Source organism: Dipodomys merriami, unplaced genomic scaffold (assembly GCF_024711535.1).
Source record: "Dipodomys merriami isolate MVZ:Mamm:240054 unplaced genomic scaffold, mDipMer1.0.p SCAF_11, whole genome shotgun sequence".
Taxonomy (NCBI): domain Eukaryota; kingdom Metazoa; phylum Chordata; class Mammalia; order Rodentia; family Heteromyidae; genus Dipodomys; species Dipodomys merriami.
Genome location: NW_027202382.1, coordinates 17,147,109 through 17,170,534, shown reverse-complemented (window position 1 = coordinate 17,170,534; position 23,426 = coordinate 17,147,109). Strand labels below are relative to the sequence as shown.

General features: G+C 49.1%; 2 protein-coding genes across 2 annotated transcripts in view; one reads left to right on the top strand and one right to left on the bottom strand.

The window, feature by feature from the left end:
• LOC138819034 (stimulated by retinoic acid gene 6 protein-like) overlaps positions 1 to 4,482 on the bottom strand; it is a 40,113-nt gene extending 35,631 nt beyond the window's left edge. Inside the window, exons 1-2 of the mRNA XM_070010170.1 lie at positions 4,468 to 4,482; positions 291 to 476 (exon numbers count right to left, since the gene is read on the bottom strand). Coding sequence (XP_069866271.1) covers positions 291 to 310 — 20 coding nt within the window. The 5' untranslated portion in view covers positions 311 to 476; positions 4,468 to 4,482. The remainder of the gene's footprint in view (positions 1 to 290; positions 477 to 4,467) is intronic.
• A 5,902-nt stretch (positions 4,483 to 10,384) lies between these two features.
• Igfbpl1 (insulin like growth factor binding protein like 1) lies at positions 10,385 to 22,857 on the top strand. The gene is made up of 5 exons (XM_070005757.1): positions 10,385 to 10,844; positions 18,117 to 18,226; positions 18,934 to 19,050; positions 20,824 to 20,975; positions 22,483 to 22,857. The coding sequence occupies exons 1-4, from the start codon at positions 10,385 to 10,387 to the stop codon at positions 20,965 to 20,967; spliced, it is 831 nt and encodes a 276-aa protein (XP_069861858.1). The 3' UTR covers positions 20,968 to 20,975; positions 22,483 to 22,857.
• The last annotated feature ends 569 nt before the right edge of the window (positions 22,858 to 23,426 follow it).

The following is a 23,426-nucleotide window of genomic DNA, read 5'->3' as shown; positions in this document are numbered from 1 at the left end:
ATAAAATAAAGCTGCAGATTAGGTAGGACAGGAGTTATTATACCTGATTAATAAATGAAAGAAACTGAAGAACCAGGATTCTAACTCAGGATTCTTTTAGCTCTTCGTCTGGGCAGCGATCACTCATTAAAGATATAGATAATAGATCTAGATCTAGATAGATTAGATATTCACCTCCCAGGAATCCAGCCTGCCCAGCCTACCTCCAGAGTAGCTAACCCATGCCCTTCTCCCAGTTTCTATTCATTGCCAATACCAAAGAAGGCAGGAAGGTCTTGCTCTGCATTTACCTTGCGTCTGTGGCAAGCATCTTCCTGGGCAGGGCTGTGGTGGGCAGTGCATTCACAGGTGAAGCTTTTCTGAATTGGTCTTGGGCTCCTCAGAGGTCTTGATTCTGATGAGCTCCTTACTGTTCTGTCCAGTTCTACAGCACCCAAAAGCTCAGCGAACACACAAGTAGCCTGGCAAATATTGACCTGGGGATGAAAGCAGGGAGGCGGTGTTCTTCCTCATTTCACAACACTGCTGGCTCTACTGCTCTTCCTCCCCTCTCATGCTGCAGAAGCAGGTTCTTCTCCTGCATTGTCTATCCCTGGACTCCTGTTGCTGTCCTTTTACAGCCCCCATTGTGGGAACTGTCCCCCCCAGTTGTCAGAGCTTTGCCCAGCAACTGTGCCCCTTTGGCTTGCTGTAAAAATTATTACAGGCAATAAACCAGGACTCTGCCTCAGGGCAATAAATTAGGACCGCTGGTTTAGAGGTTTATTTGAAAACAAAGCAGCCCACTTACTGGGAGAAGGGGCTAGGGACAAGTTCAAAACTGTCTGCAAGTTCTGAACTTGGAGTGTAGTTCAAGTAGTAGAGTGTGAGAGGCCCTGAGTTCAAACCACAGTATCACCATAAAACACAACACACAACAACAACAACAACAACAACAACAAAAGCACCTAACCCAGCCACATGATAGCATTGGCTAGATGTCCACACATACAGTCCTGTTCTCTGCAGAAAGTAAGGTCGTTCCTGGCCAGGGTCATACTCTCTTCCACTCTGGAGTGCCTGGCATCTACACCATCTTTGTGGTATCTAGGAGCAAGTAGACAAGGCTTCACCTATGAAATGCCCACGGATGAGACGTGAACACTTGTACACACTGAGTTAGGAAGGTGGGAAATCTTCTTCGACTATGGTTGGACTTTAAAGCTCTACAGGAAGTGGGGGAAGAGGTATCACAAGATTTAAGGAGCCTGGGCCCTTGATATACCATGCAGAGAAAAATATCCCTTACATACTTACAAGCAAGAAATAAAGTTCTCTTGTAATGAGTCCCTCCCCCTCCCCCTCCCCCCACCGTGTGATGTGTGGGGCTTATTTGTTAGAGCAGATCATGCTGCCATCTCTAATAGAGTCAGGTCTTTATTGTAATGATAACATCTCAGTTTGACTGATTGCTACTTTGTGTGTGTGTGTGTGTGTGTGTGTGTGAGAGAGAGAGAGAGAGAGAGAGAGAGAGAGAGAGAGAGAGAGAGAGAGAGAGAGAGAGAGAGAGAGAGAGAGAGAGAGAGAGTGCCAGAGCTTATACTCAGGGCCTGGACACTGTCCTGAGCTTTTTCAAGGCTAGCACTCTACCACTAGAGGCACAGCCCCATTTTTGCTTTTGTTCTCATGGTTAATTGGAGATAAGAATCTCATAGACTTTCCTGCTCTGGCTGGCTTCAAACTATGATCCTCAGATCTCAACCTCCTGAGAGCCACAGATACCCAGAGTGCATTGCCTCTTTTTAAAGCTCCTATCTCCCAAGTATAATCATTGCAATCCTATCCTAAAGTGCCCGGCAGTTGGAGCTTCACTCCCTGTGTTGGGTACATTTTCGGCTCAAGGTTTTAGAGGGCCCAGTCCATCATGACTGTTCACACTGAGGCAGCCAACAGAGGATCCATGAAGGAGCCAAGGCAAGAGAGAGTCCCCAAGGACACACCCAGTGACTTCTTTCCTCCAACAAGACCCCACCTCCTACCTTTGTCCACATCCCAACAGTGCCATAATATTATGAATCTATCCATGGATTAATTGATTGACTAGGCTAGAGCCCTTAATGATTTAATCGTCTCTGATAATATCCTCACAGACATAACCAGAGGGGCATCATAACTGGCTGAATCTGACCAGTGCTATCACCCACCCTAACCTCTTAGTATCTTCCCACTCCTGCCCCAGAGTAGCATTTTGGTTCATTAGGTTCTACCTCAGACATGGGACCTACCTGACCATCGTGATGTAATTTTCTTGGCTCCATCTATCCCCACCCCTGGTTTGTATGCCGATCTTCTGTATTTGTCCATTTAATACACATCTGTATAGATATATCTGGTCCAGAAGCTCAGAATATACTCTATGGAGCTGCCTACCTCTGCCCACCACCACCTACTGGCTATGTAACTATGGGCAAGCTCCAATCCTCTTCCTGGAGGCCCTGTATTAAAACAGAGATGAGCGACTTTGTGTCCATGAGGTTGAAATGAGCTAAAGCACATCAATGCTCAGGAGGGCCTGACACACAGTTAGCACCTGGCAAACATGAGCTATTAAGGTGTCTAGTATGGGCAGGCACCGACTATATTTACAGTCACATCCCCACGTCCCGGTTCCCCTGATAGGTCACAGTGGCCCGAAGTCACAGTCACGTCTGAATCATCACCATGTCTGGGGCACAGTGGAGGCTCCATAAATGCTTATTCTCCAAATGAAAAGGAGATATAGAAAGAATGAAGAGCACACAGCTGTCTCCTGGGTGCCTACAAAGATGTAAGTGACTTCTGTACTCTGCCCCCTACCTGCAGCCCTCAGGTTGAAGGAAAGAACCAAGAAGTTCTTGAGTCACACAGAGATGCCATCTCTTACGGCAGGTCCCAACCACCAGGTGCCTCCTGGCTTCCTGGCCAGACTTCAGATGGATAGTTTCCACTGTTGGATGACTGTGGCATTTCCCTTCACAACGTTCTAAGTCTTGTCCTTGTAGTCTTTTTTTTCCACAAAAGAATTGTGCATATTTTATTGTATTCCTAATGCCTTGTCCTTGTAGTCTTAAGAAAGAGTCATTATTGGACTGTCACTGGCCTAGGGGCATTGGGAAAGCAGCCAATTCATAGAAATAAAAGCTGAGGCATTTCTTCTCAGGTATGTAAGTTTAAGGAAACTCTGTCCCCACATGAGGCCCCATTTCTGAGAAGCAACCACATTTTCCATGAGGCCCATTTCTGAACCTGGTACCAGTGCCACGCTAACATTCTTTGCTCTCTTTCTCAGGCCTCCTATGCTTCTCTAAAGCATTTTATGTTGGATCCAGACACAGAGCTTGGCAGGTTCTAGGACATTTCAACATTTGGATTCTCTTCAGGCTGCTAACCTATACACACTCCTTTGAATATGGCTTCTTCCACACCATATATATTCATTCCTTCCTTTTCCACCTTTGGAGCCTTTGAATGTTCTCCCCTAGCACATCCTACTCACTGACAAACACTGAACAGAGCAGAGCCCTCAAATACTTCACTCAAAACTTCTTTGGGGAGCTCTAGCAGGGTGCCACATATTGACAGAGAATAAGCAAAGAGATACTGGGCTCCACCAGAACCCAGCTGATGAAGTCTTTGATCCCTTCCAGCTTTAGCGGGGCTCAGCATGGGTGATGCCACACACGGAAACTGAATGGCAGATCCTGAGGGCTGTGTCTATCTCCTGGGTGCTGCGAGCTTGTCACAGGGCAGCCTCTATTTACCCTTTAGAGATATGGTGGAGTTACTAAATTCAGGGGAAAAGAAAACCCCGTATGGCTGGAAGACCTAACCATTTTTGTCATGCAGAAATATGAAGGGGGTGAGCAAATGCAACCATACTACTCACAAGGCATTACATTGAAAATGAACTATATACTTTGTGGGTGGAGACAGGAGAGGAAAACTGGGAGACAGTGAGGGAAGAGGTGACATTGTCCAAAAAGAAAGAAAGCTTTATAATAACGATGATAAACAAACAAACAAATACAGTACAAGCTTCCTGTGAAGACAGTTGGCAATAAGTATCAGACTCTGAAAAAGCTCCAAAAAACAAGAAATATGAGGAGCTTTCTGGACTGGAAATGATTGTTAACTAAGAAAACTATTTCTCTCTCTCTCAAAAGAAGAAATGAATTTATATTCTGATCCTGTTTATTCTTTGTTCACAGATAGTCCTGGCTCTCCCCCTGCTGGTGGAATAAAGCTAAATCCCTCACCTGGGCAGCCAGTGATTTTCATAATCTGGCCCCAATATATCTTTCCAGACTCAGCTAGATAAGACTGGACTCTAGAAAAGTCCAGAGAAGAAGTGAGACTAACCCCTTACCTTATCCTCTTCTCACTAGTCATATCACAACTACTTTCAAAATACCCATATACCAAGAACTTTGATAGTTCCTCAGGACATACCTTGTTCTCCTTCCCAGGCAGGCCAGGAGCTTGGTGTGTGCACAGTACCCTCCCTGGGTCTGGGTCAGTGCTGCAATTTCACCCATTCTGTACAGAATGAAGAATAGATGAATGTATCAGAAAGCAGGCCAGACAAATTACTATGAAATGGCCATACAGAGAGGGGAAGGGGCAGAGGATCAGGCTACTTCTAAAGCACAGGGAATGGAATCCACTCAAACAGAATGCCAGCCAAGTATAAGAGGAAAAAAAGAGAGTGGCGCTGTAGCTCAAGTGGTAGAGCGCTCGCCTTGAGCTGAAGAGCTGAGGGACAGCGCCCAGGCCCAGAGTTCAAGCCCCACGACCGACAAAAAAAAAAAAAAAAAAAAAAAAAAGAGGAAAAAAAGAGAATCCTTGGCTAGGACACCCAGAATCTTAGGTCCTCGCTCAGCTCTGTCCTAAGAGCTGTTGCTGGTTTGTCCACTCAGGCTGAACTCTGATTGCCTCTGTGATCGGGTTGGGAGGTAGGGCTTTGATGGTGGGACTAGATCACTAAGCTCTTGCTATCCCAGGACAGGACTCGTTTCTGTGGGAGCCAGCTGTTATAAAGCAAGTCCCCCTCATGTTTAGCCTCCTTCAGACATGCCCTTCCACCCTGCCACAAGCACAAAGCCCTCATTGGAAGCAGAGAAGATACTGGTGCCATGCCATGCTCTTGGACTTCCCAGACTCCAGGTAGTGAGCCAGCACAACCCCTTTTTCTTTGTTTACTAGAAACCCTGGTTTCAAGCATGCTGTCATAGCAACAGAAAACTAAGTGACTTGAGCATGTCCCTTTCCTCTCCTGCTGCTATCTTCTGTCAAAAAAGTTTGTTAGCAGTGGCCTCTGAAGAGCCTTGTCCTTACCTAAGCCAGCTCGGATGTCATCTCTGAAGTCTTCCCTAGTCCCCTCACATATCCTAAGGCTGCAGATGGACTTGTACCTCTGAGCATCTGGTGATTTCTCTTCTAGTCTGATCCCAGCACTGTGGCTCACAGCAGCCTTACATGTACTGATGTAGGAAGTGGTCATTCTGCCGCTGTCCACAAGGTGGCGATCTTCTACAGGTGGCCACAGCAGGAAGTCCTGGGAAGAGGGGAGGAGTGGAGAGAGGAGAGCCAGAAAAACTTTTCTCAAAGCTGATTCTGCTACCCTGGAAAGGCTTGTGCTGGCTTCTTCCCCTGTTCGCAAAGTAGCTCCATGTCAGAGAGCAATATAGGCGGAGCCGTCACTGCCAAGCTGGGGCTGCACATTTCCAGGCTTGGGGAAAGGGGGGGGGGACTTCTGGGCCCAGGTGATTCGCTGTCATTCACCCCCAGGCCCTTGCTCACCACACTCATGGGCACTACAGCTGTGTGGTCAAAGCTCTGGCCCTACAGCCTTCCCACACTGTCCACCCTCTTCCCAAACCAACACTGGCTCTTTGGGAGTCAGTTTCTGAATCATCTTTTCCAGAAACCTTCCTTCGCTCTCCAACTTTGTTGCCAACATTTATTGCACTGTCACATTTATTACACTGAAATCACAACCATGTCCTCCTCTCCTAGGCCACGGTATAAGCCCAGGGCAAATGGCTTATTCATCTACAAGTCTGGGGCCCAGCATGGGCTTGGTGTGCAAAGAGAGGCCCTCTAGAAGCTTGCTGAATGAAAAATGTATTGATGAAAAATATCAATAAATCTACAATTTATGGGATATGATGTAGCAAATAAACTGAAGGCCACCTTCAAAGAAATGGAGAGTTTTGAGAATAAGGAAAACACTTTCTGGTGTTTTCTAGGGCTCTGGCTCAGAAGGTGTCTGTGTTCCTTAGCACAACAGCACAAATGTGATTGAAAGGAGTAGGGCCAAGACTGCTCAAGGGTGGCAAATGCTTTCTTCACAGGAGACAGCGGCTTTCTAAGAAAATGAATCCTCCTGTTAGCAAGACAATTTCTCTCTCTATTATTGGTGAGAAAACCAGGAGCAGCTGTTTGCCTCCACTAAAAGGGAGGCTCCCAGGCCTTCCTCCTGGCCCTGTCTCTTGCAATGGCCCTCACTCTATTTGTCACAGTCACATGGAGATTCTGCTGGCTTAAGTGTGTCTTGTTCAGGAACTGAAGATGTTGCCACAGGTTGATGTCCCTTTGATTTGAAATTGGACCTTGAGCGCCATTAGTCCCTACTCTGGCCCTGGCTCATCATTAGCAACTAGTCAGAGATCCCTACAAGGGCTTACAGGAAGCTTGATAGAATGCAGCTGTACAGAGTCTTCCTGTAAAGGGATCCAGCCTGTCTCTCAAACAAGAGACTGGGTGTGAAACTCCGGTCCTTCATACTACTGATTAAAATTGACTTCAAGCTGGGTGCTTGCTAGTAGCTCACCTGTAATCCTAGCCACTCAGGAGGCTGAGATCTGAGGACTGAGATTCAGAGCTAACCCGGGCAAGAAAGTCTCTGAGACACTTATCTCCAATTAACCACACAAAAGCCAGAAGTGCAGCTGTGGCTCAAGCGGTAGAGTGCTAGCCTTGAGCTCAGAGACAGCACCCAGGCCCTGAGTGCAAGTCCCAGGATCTGTTACCCCCACCCCCAAAGAAAAAGAGACTGGAACAGCAGGTTGCATGAAGTTCTTCTTGCTATTTGGGACATCTGACATTTCAGCAGGAGGCCTGTCTAAGTCATTTCTAAGGAAATTATGACAACTAGACAATGCTAAGATCCCAAGTTCAAATCCAAGGGGCCTCTTCCCTGTCATATGTTTGTGTTTAAGCTATGAGCAGAGGGTAGGAAGTCACCCATCCTTCTATTCACTACTCAGGTGCATGAGATCTCACCACCTACCAGACAACAGGGGCCCCACAGCCCCTTTCTGTTTCCCATCATCCTTTGGGGCCCCCAGGCATATACTATGTTGTCAAGATGGTCCCCTGGGAACAAGAGGGGAAAAGCAGCAATACATCTGCTGTGCTATGGGCTTAGCAGAGATGCAATTTAAAGAAGAAACAGACACCACTGATCTTCTTCAAAGCTTTGCAATGTTCTCCCCCACCCAGATAGCAGACTTTGATGCCCCAGGCTCAGTGTTGGAAAATGAGTTTCTGACTTTAATTCTCAGTCATTATGCATACATATGGTGAGCTTTCTCTCTCTCTCTCTCCCACCCCTCATTTAAAAGGAATGTAGATGGTATGTAAATGTGCCTCCGTGTGATTATACATCCCAACCTGCACACACTAATTTCACAATAAGGACATCTTTCAGCTACTGTTCCTTCCATGTTTGCATGAAAAATGAGTAAATCAGTCCTGCATACGTGTGCTACGTTTCTTTTCTAGCCCAAGTCTCAAGGTTGGGCTTTGGACTGTGGATATGAATGGTTTGTTCAGCTTAAGAACAAAGAGATCATCTCACCCAAATCCAAAAGCTGTGACCCACTGTGTGCCCCTCAGCCAGGACTATCCTTGAACTCCTCCACCGACAAGGGGCTCACTACCTCTGGAGCAGCGATTCTGTCTGTGGACAACCACGAACCATGAGAATGTCTGAACAGGGACTCAGATCATCTTTTGTTTTCAAATCTACCTTGTTTCCTTTAACTCTAGAAGGGCTTCCTTTACCTTACTGCAGGTATGCACATACACATATTTGCAAGCAAGCCATCGCGGTCCCTGTGCATTTTATATTCACCATTTCACTAACAGTGTAAGTACCTTCCATTCCAATTAGCCTACATTTCCCTTCTTAGTTTTCCAATGCCTTAGATAACACCCCAGCCCCCCCGCCCCCGCCCCCGCCCCATGGTTAGATGGACTATAACTCATTAGACATTGCCTGTCTGTGAACATTTAGGTGGTTTCCAAGTTTTGTTGTAGTCATCCGCTCGGGGATGATGTCTTCACACCGAGTGATTATTTCCTTGTGATTCACAGAGGATCACAGAGGGTTAAAAGGCTACTCCAGGTGCAGCCAGCAGTCTCCTGGCAGAGAGCAATCATTAATGAGCACTGGGAGATGCCAACATAGTTCTGCTTATCCCTCAGTACTTTCCCCTCCTCACATGGCTCCTGACCATCCTCTGTTCCATGGGGCCCACTATAAAGGAATGGCTACAGACACACAGACCAGGTGGCTCTGCTTTGGCCAGGACCTAAAGCAGCTTCTTTTCTTAGGATAAGGACAGCCTCCTCAGGACTGCAAACTGGGGAAGAACTGGGCTTGAAAAGCAAAATGACCATCTCCTAAGAGAGCTGGAGCAGTCCTTCCAGGAGCTAAGAGTTCAGAAAATAACAATTAAAACAGCACAAGGCAAATGAGGGGGAGGAGGAGAAGGCAGGAAGTGTTTCCCACTGAACTTGGTCAGCAAGTCTCTGTCTCCATCCATGGTCTTCACTTGAGCCACACAGCCAAGTCCAGCACCCTGAATCCCTCAGGGTAGGAATGCGCAGAGTCCAACCTAGAACCTGCGTGGGGGACCACATGAATCACTGACGCCTGTACACACTTCATCTTTCCAGTTTCCCACAATCACACAGGTGCGCTGACATCTGTGCTCCAGGCTGCCATCAATCAGAGCATCTGTAGTAACCAAAGGATGGAACACACTAACTGGTTAAATAACTCCAATTCTGTGTGACTAAACGGGGCAGTTAGAACATCCAAGGCTGCTCTGCAAGAGCCCCAACATGTATTACTGTGTCTCATGACCACTAAGTCACTGTGGGCCATAAGTGGACCATAATAACAGTAATTTCAGCTATTTGGGAGGCAGAGATCAGGAAGATCTAGGCCACCCGGGGTGAACACACACACACACACACACACACACACACACACACACACACACACACACACAACTAGACCACATCTCAACCAACAAGCCAAGAGTGATGCTGTATGCCTGTGATCCCAGCTACGGGGTAAGCATAGATAGCAGTCCAAGCCAGCCAGTCACAAAAACCTCAAGATCCTACCTGAAAAATAACTAAAGCAAAAAGAGCTGTGGGCATGACTCCAGTGGTATAGTGCCTGTCTATGCCCCAGTGCAAGCAGTGGGCCCTGAGTTCAAACTCCAGTACAAAACCAAAACCAACACTAGAACAGGGCTTGGCCAGCAAAACACTTTGAATTCAATCCGCACATCTTGAATTCAATCTACAGTACCACAAAACCAACCAACGAGCAAAAGCCAGCATTTGAGACTAGGCTCCCATTGTGTGTACAAGAAAAGATGGGTTTCGTTAAGAAGCTGCGGGCTGTCGTCGACGGGAAAACAGTGCGGTGGTAATTAAGTGCATGCAGTGGTGTGCGCTTGAGGGTAAAGTGGGGACGGAGAGACAAAAACAACCTCTCCTGCTTTTACAGGTAGGCACAATTCCGGGAAGGATACCCAAGAACTAGCAGCAGCAGTCTGGGAGACTGGAATATAAGGTTAGGGAGCGACATCTTCCCCTCGCCCGATGATAAACTCTAACGTGTTAGGCCCTTTGGAAAGATAAAATGGAACACAATGCAAACGAAAACAGCGCATCCTTCTGGAAGGGTTATGGAGTCTGCTATTTGAATTTGCAACCCGCACATCCAAAGCCCTGTCTCCACCCGAGCGACCCGGGGCAAGTTCCCCACCTCGGATCTCAGTTTCCCCCAAACACTCTGGGATGTCGGGGAGCTGTCCCTGTGACTTCTCTGCGGCTTGAGCCCCGGGTGGAACCAGATGCCCCCACCCCGCCCCGCTCCGCGCGTCGCACGAGCGCTTTTGGGGTCCCGGGCCCGGCTGGGGCCGCAGCCGGCGGGCGCCCCGCGGTGCAGACCCGGCCAATCAGCGGCGGCGGGGCGGGCGGCAGAGCGGGCGGGGTGGCGGCGCCGCACGCGCGGAGCGGAGCGGAGCCCAGTGGCTTCTCCGCCGGCTCGGAGTCGACCATGCCGCGCGTGCCTCCGCTGCTGCCGCTGCTGCCGCTGCTGCTGCTGCCGCCGCCAACGCCGGTCCTCGGCCTCGGGCTCCGCGGCGCCACCAGCCGGCACCCGGAGTGCGCTCCGTGCCGGCCCGAGCTCTGTCCGCCGGCGCCGGTCCGCTGCCCCGCGCCCGGGATCGCGGCGCGCGACGAGTGCGGATGCTGCGCGCGCTGCGTGGGCGCGGAGGGCGCCGGCTGCGGGGGGCGCGCGGGGGCGCGCTGCGGGCCCGGCCTGGTGTGCGCCAGCCGGGCCGCGGGGGCGGCGCCCGAGGGCACCGGGCTGTGCGTGTGCGCGCGGCGCGGCCCCGTCTGCGGCTCCGACGGCCGCTCCTACCCCAGCGTCTGCGCGCTGCGCTGGCGCGCCTGGCTCGCGCCCCGCGGACGCCTGGGCCACCTGCACAAGGCGCGGGATGGCCCCTGCGAGTTCGGTGAGTGCGGTGCCCGTGCCCAGCAGAGGGGCTCCGGAGGGCTGAGCCGGGGGGACCAAGGATCTTCCTTCACAATGGGACAGGCACTGTCTGAGCCTCAGTTTCCCCGGTGGGATCATCAGTTATTTCCCATCCCCCTCCCTTACCAAGTTCATGGTACACCAGCCCTGAACAAAACGGAGTTATGGTGAACCTGCTGCCCCATTTGGTGCTTAAGTACCCATCAATGCTGTTATAGTCAGGCCTGGCCTATTTGCCTAAGGGAAGCTGCGGGGGGCGGGGGCGGTGGAGAGGGGGAGTCCCCAGAGCATGCCACACTAGGTGGGCTCATTGAATGGAGAGGAAGAGCAGGTGAGGATGCCCAAGCAGACGCCCCTCTCAAAGTCTTGGGCCTCATCAAGCCAGAGCACCAGGACCCCAGGTGTAGGGGGCAAGACCCTATCAGGGATCCAAGGGGAGCACCCATCCAGGACAGGTAAGACCTTTGGAGACTAAAATGATGAAAAGTTTATGTGACCAACAGGAGCCTACCTAGGTTTTGTGGGTGTCACTAGAGCACAGTTTGGAGAGTCCTGCTGTCAGAAAGGGAATGGTAAAGCATGAATTGCAGCACCCGTGGCTCAAGCCTGTAATCCCCGCTAATCAAGAGGCTGGGAGATCTGGAGGATCAAGATTCAAAGCCAGTCTAGGCAGAAAAGTCTGCAAGACTCCCATCTCCAAAATAACCAACAACAGCAACAAAAGCAGGACTGGAGACTTGGCTCCAGTGTAATAGCAAACTGTAAGTCCTGAGTTCAAACCTCAGAGCAGGAATTGCTTGGGACTTAGAAATTTAAGCTTCATTACAACTATCCTTGGGTGTCACTTTCTCATCTTCTCAGTGTGATTTCTCAGTATGAAGGGATATCCAGGCTTTGCTAGCCTTTTCTTAAGTGTGGGGGTGGTTTTGCACAGAGCTCTGTCTCTCCCTAGGAGAGGTGGGGGGAGGACAGGTGAGTGAGGTGGTGACCAGTGAGTCCCCAGGATCCCGGCTTGCCTCCTGGGTTCCAGGTTTCTGGGGATGAATTCTGGCCTGGGCAGAGAGACCAAGCCCTAAAGACCAAGACTAAATACCCACCCAAATCAGTGCAATGACTGTAGCTTCCAGAGCAGCAGGGTGGGGGGGCTTTAGAGTCTCTAGTATTGTGTTACTCCCTTTCCCCTCAAAATACTCAACATTGGATATACTGGAGTCCAGAGGATGGGGCAGGAAGTCTTTCTGTCCCAGGAAACAAAGACACTGAGCCGCCCAGTAAACAGCTCAAGCACAGGGTTACCATGACTACTCTTACTTGGGGCTTACAGTGGGGGACAGAGCTAGCCAGGCATGTTCCCAGCCCTGGCTCCCCCAAAGGACCTTAAATTGGCTCTCTTTTGCTTCTTTTGGAGCCATTGCTGATATCCTTCTGCTCTGAAAGCTTGTTTGTGCTGCTTGGCCCTGAAACAGCCCTGTCTCTTTCCTTTCTGTAGTTTCTATCACTCGATTTCACAATGTGCCTTCCTCAGCATTTAATTTGCAGGCAGTTCCCTTTGTCTGCAGACAGGTAGCATGAACTGCACATGCAGGAGACGTAAGAAACGCTGACCAGGCCCCCACTATCTGCACGGTGCTAATGGGCTCAGATAATTCCTCCCTGGAGTGATAGGATGCTCCTAAGAGAAACCCCCCCCCTTTGAAGAGATGAGGACCAAGTCTGCTGTGATGTACCAGAGACCAAGACCTAGTAAGGGCAAGGTGATTTACTCGTCCAGAATATCCAGTAAAAGCTGCTCAACTCTCGAGTCCTGACACCCTGTCCAGTGCTCTTTTAGGACAGTTATTTGGTGGTATTAAGTCAGGCAGATGGCGGTTGCCATGGTTACCAGATGGCAGATGGAAACCCCATACCCCTCATTCACTGAAAATTACCAAATGACAAGTAAATGTGACAGCGCCTCTACTCTGATCTATAGGCTCTGAGACCCACCCTAGGCTCGGGCCTGGGGAGTAAAGAGGAACTCTAAGCAAATGGGAACAGTTCCGAAGCTGCTTTTCATTAATGCCAGGGCATTAGGGTTCCTGAACTCAGTTGTCCCTCTCATCAGCATTTGTGTCACCTACCCCCACCCTGCCCCCAGCCCTGGCACTGTCTCCCTGTCACCTTCTGTCCTCATGTGTTTATGTCACCCGTGCCCGTGTGCCCTGGGAAGGCTTAAGGATGAGGACAAGGACACATTTCCTAGCCCAGGCCACAGGCCCTGCGGCTCTTCATTCTGTGCTGCCCTAAAGCCATCTTTAATTCAGAAGACGCCGCAGGAGTACTTTTTAATAATGCCCCTGGGGACCCCGGGAAGGAAAACACAGCCGGAGCTGGGCTGTTCTGCAACAATATTGGTGATGAAATTACCCCTCCCCAGCTCCTCTTCTCCGGCTCCTTCAGTGCAGGAGCACCTGGACTTTTAGGGAAGGAAGAATGAGGTATTTCCCAGGGTGACATGTTTCCTACACAGGTCCCTGAGAAGCAGCAGGAAGCTGGTTTTGGATAGAAATGCCACTCTTTCCGCCAAATCATGAGAGTGATCCTTCGATCTCTCCATTGATTTTAGACCTGTGTGTGGAGAATTCTTTATAGTCAGACATTGCTTTTGAATCCATCTTCTTACTTGAGTTTTGCAACTGGTAGGGAGGTCCCAAACTCACTTTCTAGAAGAAGATACTGAGGCACACCAAGGGAATTCCTGAGAGCTACCTGGGCAGTCCCCGCTGAAATGGAGTCTAGTCCAGTCCAGGTGTGCAGAGTCTGCGTATTGCTGACATCCATCTCCAGCCTGCAGGGAATCGAGCCCTCGGTCAGCTTCCGTGGGCTCTCTAGAGATCCTGAGTCTTAGAAAATTCACCTTGGTTGGGATTCTAGCTCCACTTACAAGCCCTAGGCGCGTGTTACCAGGAAACCAGAATAGGCAGCAAATGGCACTTTGTGAGAGGGACAAAGAAAGGGGCCTTTCACTCAAAAGCCTTTCATGTTGAGGGAGGGGATTTGAGGCACAGGCGGCAGGCAGCAGCGGGATTAAGCTGTGTTCGCTCCTCATTGTATTGTGACTATTAGCATAAATTATCAGGGCTGTTCAGTGCGTTGCTTATTAAACTCTTCGGTTGTACGCTTCTTAATACAGCAGATGGGGTCCTAGGGGTGACTTTTTGCTATTCTTCCTCTCCCTGGCACCATTAACTTGGAACAATCTCTGAGGTATTTGAGATGATCTTTCATTCCCGCCACCAAGGATCCATTTAATTGACAGAGTAGAGAGATTGATGATCATCACACACTATAATAATAATATCAATCCTTTTCATCTATGCAGATCCACAGTTAATACAGGCTCATCTATTACCTGCTGGCATCCAGGGAGGTATGAGGCAGAGTTTGTTCATTTGCAGACAAGAAGGACATGATTCCCAACTGCCCAAGCTTGAGTGGTTGAGTCTTCTCTGGTACTCTTGTCCCCACTGCATGGTCCTGTCTCCTGTGATTTGTGTGATTATCCCATATTACCTACTGTTTAACCCATTGGCGCTATTCCACATTGCCAGGGCTGCTGTCAGCATGATCAGAAGAAAGTGGTTAGTAAGGAAGAGCCTGAGAGATGGAACTGGCACATTTGAAGACAAGGCTGACTTGGAGTTGGCCCTTTTCCTGAAAGCCACTTTATTCCCATCCAGTTTCTCTAGGTCCCTCACGTTTCCTGATCGTTGGTTTCCTCATCTGTAAAATGGAGATAAAAGCACCTGCCACTCAGAGCCGCTGTGAAAAGGGTCCTTTGGGGGAAGAGGCAAGTTAAGACAGCAGTTAAGAAGAACTTCGACTCTAGAGCTGAAGACTAGTTCATATCCTCTCCCCACTTCCCCACCATTCGAGGCCAGGTGACTCTGAGCAGCGCCCCCCCAGCTGGCCATGAGTATGATTGCTGGAAAGAAAGCAGAATTCTGGAAGCAGAATAGTGCTTTGCTTGCAGCGAAACACTGCTTTCGATGGTACTATCATTATCGTTATTACTATTACTAGGAATATTAACTATGAAGATCTATTATGCTTATGAGTAAACATGTTTTAAGTTTAAAATCGGACGTGTTAAAATTAAAAGCCGATCTCAGTGTACAATCTGAGATCATGGGACTCTTCTGTATCTTGGAAATGTTGGTAGCTCATGACTGTAGGCATTTGTTCCAACTTAGAAATGCAGACCGAATGTGTTATACTGTATGCACATGTATAATTAAAGACATAAATAGTGACATGTGCCTTTAACACTGAAAGCAAGGAGCTCTTTTGTGATCCAAGTGGTATTTCCACAAAATTGGTGGCAAGATCAATGTTTCCAAGACAGCCTTTTCTTAATTGTAGTTATTGTAAGAGAAGGAGAGGAAGGCATGAGGAGAGAGAGAGAAGAAATGTGATTTACTAGCTTATTCATTTAGGCCTGCGAGGGAGTGATGAAATCTCATTTAAAATTTATGACTTGACGTGAATGAAAGTGAAACACATTGATGGCGTGTCCCCTCGGAATCCATTGAGGGCTCTGGAATAAGAGGCAGCCCCGATTGTCCCACCGTGAGCCATTTGAGGGCTGCCTTGTGGTTGGAGGCAGCATCCCAGCGCCTGTGTTTGAGGAGGTGCTGCCAGGAGGCTGTGAATAAATTAGCCTCCTCTTTGTCATCACAGATGGGGCTTCTGCCAGGGAGCACGGTGTGTGGTGTTGATGGCTGCAGGCAGTGTTAGAAGTCTAGGAGTTCACTGGGGGTGTTGGCTATACTCTGAGATGTGGGTTGGCACAGTGCTTTGGAGGGGAGTCACGTGGGTACTGCTGGAGGAGTAAGCTGATCAGGAGTGAGGGTGGAGGACAGCTGAGGATGGGGAGGGCTCCCTGGAGTGACTCAGGATGCTGTGAGCTCTGAGGACAGACCAGGGATCAGCAAGGGGCAATTACACAAAGGCAGGAATTGTTAACTGCAGGTTGATTTGAGCTTGCTCCTTCCACCGCTCCCTCCTTCCCCTCCTTCCTTTCTTCTTCCCTCTCTTCCTCCCTCCCTCCCTTTCTTCCCTCCCTTCTTCCCTCCCTTCCTATCTTCTCTCCCTCCCTTCCTTTTCCTTTCTTTCCTTCTTTCTTTCTTCTCTCCCACTCTCTTTTTTTCCTTTCCTTTTTCTTTTTTTTGTGTGCTAATCCTAGGGCTTGAACTCAGGGTCTGGGTGCTGTCCCTGAGCTTTTGTGCTCAAGTCTACTACTACTAATTGAGCTCTATACAGCTCTACTTCTGGCTTTTTAATTGGAGATAAGAGTCTTATGGATTTTCCTACCCAGGCTGGTTTTGAAACACAATTCTCAGATCTCAACCACCTGAGGATTACAGACATGAGCCACCTATGCCTGCCCTCTCTGTCTCTGTCTCTTTCTCTGTCTGTCTGTCTCTCTCTGTCTCTCTCTTATACAAGGCATTGAACTCAAGGCCTCGTGCTTACTAGGCAGCTGATCTACTTCTTGAGACACGCCCAGGCCAAAGCTGAGCCTTCTTACCAGCACAGCACTCCAAGAGTGCTGTGGAGAGTCCAGGAGGCACCTGGCTCTGCAGGTAGTGATCAGTGGAGGTAGGCAGGTGGAGGCTGGATAAGCGTATCCCAGTTGGTCAAGCACAGGGCACAGGATCTTGGAGCATTTGGGTGCTACATGTCTCTCTGGTTAGGAACTCACTGGCTTGGTAAGGTTTGCTTCACTGTCTAGAAGAGCCCTGGAGTGGCCCTGTTTGCTCTTTCATTTGCCTATATTTCTTCATCTAGTTTGCTAGACTGGTTCCTGAGCCTCCCTCCCCCATTTGCATATTGTGCTCCAGAAGCCATGCTTTCTCACCCCATGGTGGATCTCCCTCTTTTGGTAGGTCATGGGGCTTGAACTCTGGCCTTGTGCGCTATCCCTCAGCTCTTAAGCTCAAGGCGAGCACTCTACCACTTGAGTCACAACACCACTTCCAGTTTTCTAGTGGTTTATTGGAGATGAAAGTCTCACGGACTTTCCTGTCCAGGCTGGCTTTGAACCGCAATCCTCAGATCTCAGCCTCCTGAGTAGCTAGGATTACAAGCATGAGTCACCGGTGCCCAGCTTCTCCCTCTTATAAATGGAGGATGCTTGAGCTGAGAGCTCTTCTCTGGCCAGACATCCACCTTTACCTTGTCAGGAACACCACAGCTTGACCCCAGGGTGGCTGAGTTTGTGCCCCAAGCAGGCAGGACCAGGTAGAGAACCCTGGACTGAAAAGTCAGCTGTAGCACAGCAAGCTAAAGCATTCAGAAAACCTGGTCTCAGCTGCGCCTGCCCAGCTGGTTCCTGCAGGGTGGGTGAGCTGTCCACCTGTGGGGCTGGGGTGGTAAACATTTCCCTATGCACAGGGAAAGCAGGGCATGGAGGGGCTGGTGGCATTCAGGAGGCTGAACTTGAGTTTCATAGCCCATGTGCACAGATCAGATGCCTAGTATGGGAGGAAACAGTATAGCAGGAGAGCTATGAATGCTGCCTAATACAAATGGCTCTAGAGATCTCTCCGCCCTTCCTCTCCTCCCTACTATGATCTACAGACTTGAACCACATTCACCCCATCCCCTGAGTCACCCCGGCTCGGTTCCCTCAGTCTCTGAAAATTGGGTTTCCAGGCCCACACTTGAGCACTGGAAATGAGGAGGAGTGTGGAAGTTGGCAGAGACCATTGGCATCGGGGTTGTGTACATGCAGGTCGTATTGGAGTGGACTGCTGGGGTCTTAGCTCCAGAGTACAGGTGGTAGTTGTTCTGCATGGCCTTCCTCTTGAAGTTCCCGTATGTGAAGGCAAAAAAGAAAAAAACCCACCCTAAATGCCCTCTGTAGCCTCTGCCATGGATATGTTGGTCTCCTAGGAGTCGGCCATGCACCCTGAAGCTGAACTGTAAGTAGCTGGCTGTGGGAATCCTAGAGGGGACCCCTGGGGATGGAGCGGATGCACTGAGACTCTGGCTCTGTCACTCTCTCTGGACCTGGTTTCCTGGTGGTAAAACATGGCAGTGGGTCAGGAAATCCGCAGGGAAACTAGAAACTGGCCAGGTTGTTGTGGGGGAGGGGGTTGAGAGGGGTGGCGAGATCTTCCATAGGATTCACCGCTCTTCCATGGCAGGCCTGCGGGGCAGTGTGAGAGAGGAGCCCTCCTGAAAGGCGTGTTCCTCTGTCTTCTCTCAGCTCCCGTGGTCCTCCTGCCACCCCAGAGTATCCACAATGTCACCGGGGCACAGGTGTACCTGTCCTGTGAGGTGAGGGCTGTACCGGCCCCTGTCATCACATGGAGGAAGGTATTTCTGACTCAAAATTCTGTGTGTGTGTGTGTGTGTGTGTGTGTGTGTGTGTCGATCACAATATTGGAAAAAGAGCCCTCTTACCCCGGGGCTCTCCTGGAGAAGGAAGGTTGCAGTTATTCCTGTCCTTCCTTGGCCACTTAGGTGCCCAGAAAGTTCTACTGTCTGGAAGTGGTGCTGTGGCTCAAGGGGTAGAGCACTCACCTTGAGCTGAAGAGCTGAGAGACAGTGCCCAGGCTCAGAGTTCAAGTCCCACAACTGACAAGAAAAAAAGAAAGGAAGTTCTACTGTCACCTAGCCAATCTAATGTCGGCCACGGAGTCAGTAGAGCCCCCATTTCTCTGTGGATGAGCTATGGACAGACTCAAGTTGGTGACAGGAGACTCAGTCCTGTTCCAAGCCCTAAAAACCAAGTTTTGAGATAGAATTGGCAAGAATTGTGCCTTTCCTTAACAACCTGGATCTAGGACCCAGGACAAGAGATCTGAAATTCCCAACAAGTTGTACTCTTGTTGTCCAGCAGGGGGTGCTGTCCACACACATTCAAATTTAAAAACTGATTGACCTGCTTTGAATATGAATAAGATGCTAGAGTTTCAGCTTTTCAGTCAGTGGGAGGGTGCAGATGGCAAGGAGGCTTGCGGGATGCTCTCTACCCAGAAATACTTTTTCTAAACCACTTGTGGTTTCTCTGTCCTCTGTAGGTCATGCACTCTCCTGAGGGCACTGAAGTGTTGGAGGAGTTGCCTGGGGACCATGCCAATATAGCTGTCCACGTTCGTGGGGGCCCTGCAGACCATGAGGCCACAGCCTGGATCTTGGTGAGTGTTTGTGGTGATTAGTTATCACTTTTATCTTTCTATAACATGTTAACTCTCCAAAGTTGTTCCAGAGCAGCAGTGAGATAGGCAGAGGCATTGTCTCCTGGGAGCAGCATGATCTGCTGAAGCAGGTAAAATAATGGCTTCCACAAGCTGTCTCCATTCTACTGTCCAGCACCACTGGGTATGCTGGGCTGCATGGCAAGGGATTAACGTGGCTAAACAGCTAACGTCAAGATAACAGTAGCCCCTTCAGACGCTGGTGGCTCACATCTGTAATCTTAGTTACTCAGGAGGCTGAGAAATAAGGATCAAGATTGGGAACCAGCCCCAGGCAGGAAAGGCTTTGAGACTCTTCAGTGAACCAAAAAAGCTCAACGAGGAGCTGTGGTTGAAGGGGTAGAGCCTTAAGAACAAAGGCTCAGGGACAGTGCCCAGAATTCAAGCCCCAAGGTCTACAGAAATTTAAAAAACAAAAAACAAAAAGAGTAGCCTGGATTATCCAGGTGGTCCCAATTTAAAGATTAATCTTGGGCTGGGAATATGACTTTGTGGTAAGAGTGCTTTCCTAGCATGCATGAAGCCCCGGCTTCAATTCCTCAGTACCACATTAAACAGAAAAAGCTGGAAATGGAATAATGGCTCAAGTGGTAGACTTAGTGCTTGCTGGCACTTTGGTTTTTAGCCTGCTGAGACTCACTTGGACTGCTGAGCTCCCGAACCATAGATGATTACTTATAGTTAGGCTTGCCACTAGGCTTGGGACTATTTGTTGTAGCAGCCAGAAGGAACTAATACACCTGTCTCAAGTCCACGTGGCTAGCAAGTCCTTCTCCACAGTGGCTGTCATGCTACTCATAGCTATGAGTATTCTTGGTGCTTGAAAGACTGAGGGACAAGGAGCCTGGAAGGGGGCAGCAGGGGGCTTCATGTTAGTTTGGTCACTTTTCTTCTCGGAGCCTCAGTTTCTTATGAACCTCACAGCCTGTGACTGTGAGTCTCCTGTAGAGATCAAGCTGCTAACACCTGCCCTTTACCTTCATTCATGAGTTCAAAATGAGATGGTCTGTTTAACCCTCCCCATGTCCTGTGCAGCCAACAGAACAGTGAAAGAGGAGTGAGCTGGTTTGGATGTGGCCCAGAGTGCCTTTGAGATGTTCTCTGAGGATATCACCCACATTTCCTCCACACTCTGGGAGATCTGATGATGCTTTTCCACCCAGCAGAGAGACCTGTAATGCAGCGGGCTCTGTGGCATTTTCAAATCAAGCACATTCCCTCATTTTCTTACAAGAAAAGATAAGGGGCAGGCTATCTCGGCTGGCATTTTGGAAAGGCTGCCTCCCTAGGGAACGCTTTGTGTGGCTCTTTCTTTGGCCAGTCAATTTTTGATCTTTTAATTTACAGTATTTTCCTCCTAATCCATTCCTGTTGCCTTTGGTAAAAGGACAAGACAGCTCCCAGTGTAATAAGTGGGAGTGTGGCACTTTCAAGAGGGCTCAAGAAGGAACTTACGCTGGGCTACTTGCAGCTAACAAGAAAAACAGGGAGCTCTGTTGTATTCAGAAAAGGAACACATGTGCAGATGGGACATCAGAACCAAATAAGGAGGGCTAGAGGTGTGGCTCAGTGGTAGAGTGCTAGCCTAGAGGTATGAGGCCCTGATTTGAAAACCCTGGTGGGGGGGGGGGGGCGGAAGAGGAAGAAACAGAAGAAGGAAGTCAGTGTTCTGTGCCATATATAACCATCTGAATGTGCCTGTTGTATTTCTAGATCAACCCCCTGAGAAAGGAAGATGAAGGAATGTACCAATGCCACGCGACCAACGTGATTGGGGAGTCCCAGTCCTATGGCACTGTGACAGTCCTTGATCTGAGCAGATACAAAAGCCCCCTAGCTCCGGCTGACCACCTGTGATGAGTAAGGTATGAGTTCCAAGTCATTTTGGTACTTTTCCCCATGTCACAAGGTGGGCAGGGAAGAAAGAAAGAAAAAAGAAAACTATGTCAGTGAAAGGAGCCAGAGGAAACGCAGAGACAAGCAGGGCCATGCGGAGGTGAGCAGCTGGGCCTCTGTGTCCACATACGTTTCTCTCTGAGGTCCTCAGCCTGCAAGGTCAAGAGCTATGAACCTAAGAAGGCATGAGCATAAAAAGCTAGCTGTGTGTTTTTCTGTTTCTGAGTCTGGAGAGATTATTTTCTCCTGGCCCTGAGAGATGGCAGACAGTGCTTTGCAGCCATACCTATATGGAAGCATTCCTACGAGACTGTCATATTTTGTCTGTCTCTTCGGGGATACCTCCTTGTCTTGCTGGCTTTGGCATTGTATGGTGCTTAGCAACACATCTCATGGGCAGGAGGAGGCAGGATCAGGGCATTTCTTCTGCCCAAGTGGCCTTTAGTGTTCCTAGTCACATAACTGACAGCTAGGGTGGCTTCTGTCCCTCACCCACAGGTGACCATGAACTTGGGAAATGAGTCACTTTATAATAAGTCAGTTTTTTATGCAAATCAGTCCCCAAACTGTGCTGGTTTTGAGGCCTGAACATCACCCCTTGCTCAAATTTCATGTCACTGCTCTTCCATGGCCAGCTGGAGGAGCAGTCTCAGCCATGAGCAAGAAGCCCTAGCAAGCACACATTTCTCATTTCAAGTTTCTGTTCAGATGTGACTTCCCTCCTCCTAGCTGCCTACAGTCCATTGGCCAAGGTGAGCCATGCCCAGGTTGGATGGAGTGTGCTATACATACTCAGCTCACCGGAGAGAAAGGGCGGAGAGGCATGATCCTCTCCCAGGTCACCTCACCAAGGCCGTCCAGCAAGGTGTTAATAGAACATGTGCCAACTGTGACTTTACCTTACCTGCTGGTGACTGATGATGGATCCTTGTGACCTAGACAGAGGAGAAGCCCCCGCTCTCCTCTCCCAGGTGGTCTAGACAGATCCCTTCCCCTCTCAAGGCCATGCTCTCTTAACCTGTGATGGTAGCATTGAAACTGGATTTTACCAGTGTCCTTGTAGTCCTGCCATCCTAGAATAAGATGGCCCTATGAAAAAAGTATAATATGTAATAATCTATGGTTTACATATTGTTAGATATCCAGGTTTCAGATCCCCTCTACAGTATGCAGCATTAGACAGCCTTTGCTTGCATGCCTCCGGGAATACAAAGCTCACTACCACCACTGGGATTTCCAGTGGTTGGAAAATTCTGCCCTGGAACACCCTTCCATTGGTTCTAAATGTATTTCTTGGGCATCCCCAGGCCCCTTTCCCTGCCCCTCCCCCATAAACTCCATTGCCTGCTGAGGAGATTTGAACTTTTGCATCATTTCCTCCACCTCCCATGTAATACATAGAGACAATGGCAAGAAAGTTGTTTGGGGTTTTTTTTGTCCCTCCCCCCCTCTGATTTTTCCTTCTCTTCTTCCCAGGTTCTTAAGAGAAATGGAACATGAAATGACAGAGAAGTCAAGAAACGGATCACTGTGCTTTGTGAAGACTTGGAAAAGCTGTGTTTGTACATGACCCCCTTTTGTATGTTTTTAAAAACTGAATGCAAACTAGATTCATATGCAGATGTAGTTTTTAGCAGGACTGGTATTAGGAAAGCTGGCAGTGCATGTAGCTGTTTTTTCGTTGTTTGTTTTGTACTGTAGGAATGAATTCTACCATGAGAATTTTTTTAACTATTTCCTCCCAGGGAAGATCTCTTAACGTCTGTTAACTACAAAGGGCTGTAAACGAGGTGAGGACTCTGACGCTACCTCATTTGTCTGTGGCTGATTTCTGGTGCTCTATGACTTCACGTGTTTAGGTCCAAGGAGGGAGGAGGTCCCAGCTTGCCTTGCCTGGATGACCTGGGCAGCCCCTCCCTTCTGGGGGCCTTGGTCTTCCTCCCTCTGACTGTGGCATTTGGACTGGGTGTTACCAGTCTCCTTTCTAGTTCTTCGGTCCTAGCATAAGATGGCCCTGTGCATAAAACAAAACACAAAACAAAAAAAAAAACACACAAAAAAACATAGTGTGGGCCTAGCATTTTTTCTTACCTAAGAAACCATTGCTATCATGACTTGGCCTTTGGGCTAAGACCAAACATAAAAACAAATCAATGCTTCATACCAGGGTCAGGAGAGTTGGTGGCTATTGTATTCCTCCTTTTTCCCCATTTTAGAGAGATTTAGTCCTAGATGGGAATCTTTGCCAGATTCTAGAGTCCTTTGCTAGGCGTTTAGGGACCAAGCCATCCCTGTTAGTCCTACATTCTCTAAGCAAGTGGCCAGAGACCAGGTTTCTGTATGTTACATTGTAGAAAGGAGTCAGGTGCTATCTCTGGGCTGTGAAATTACAGTACATTAGAATACATTAGGCTACACCC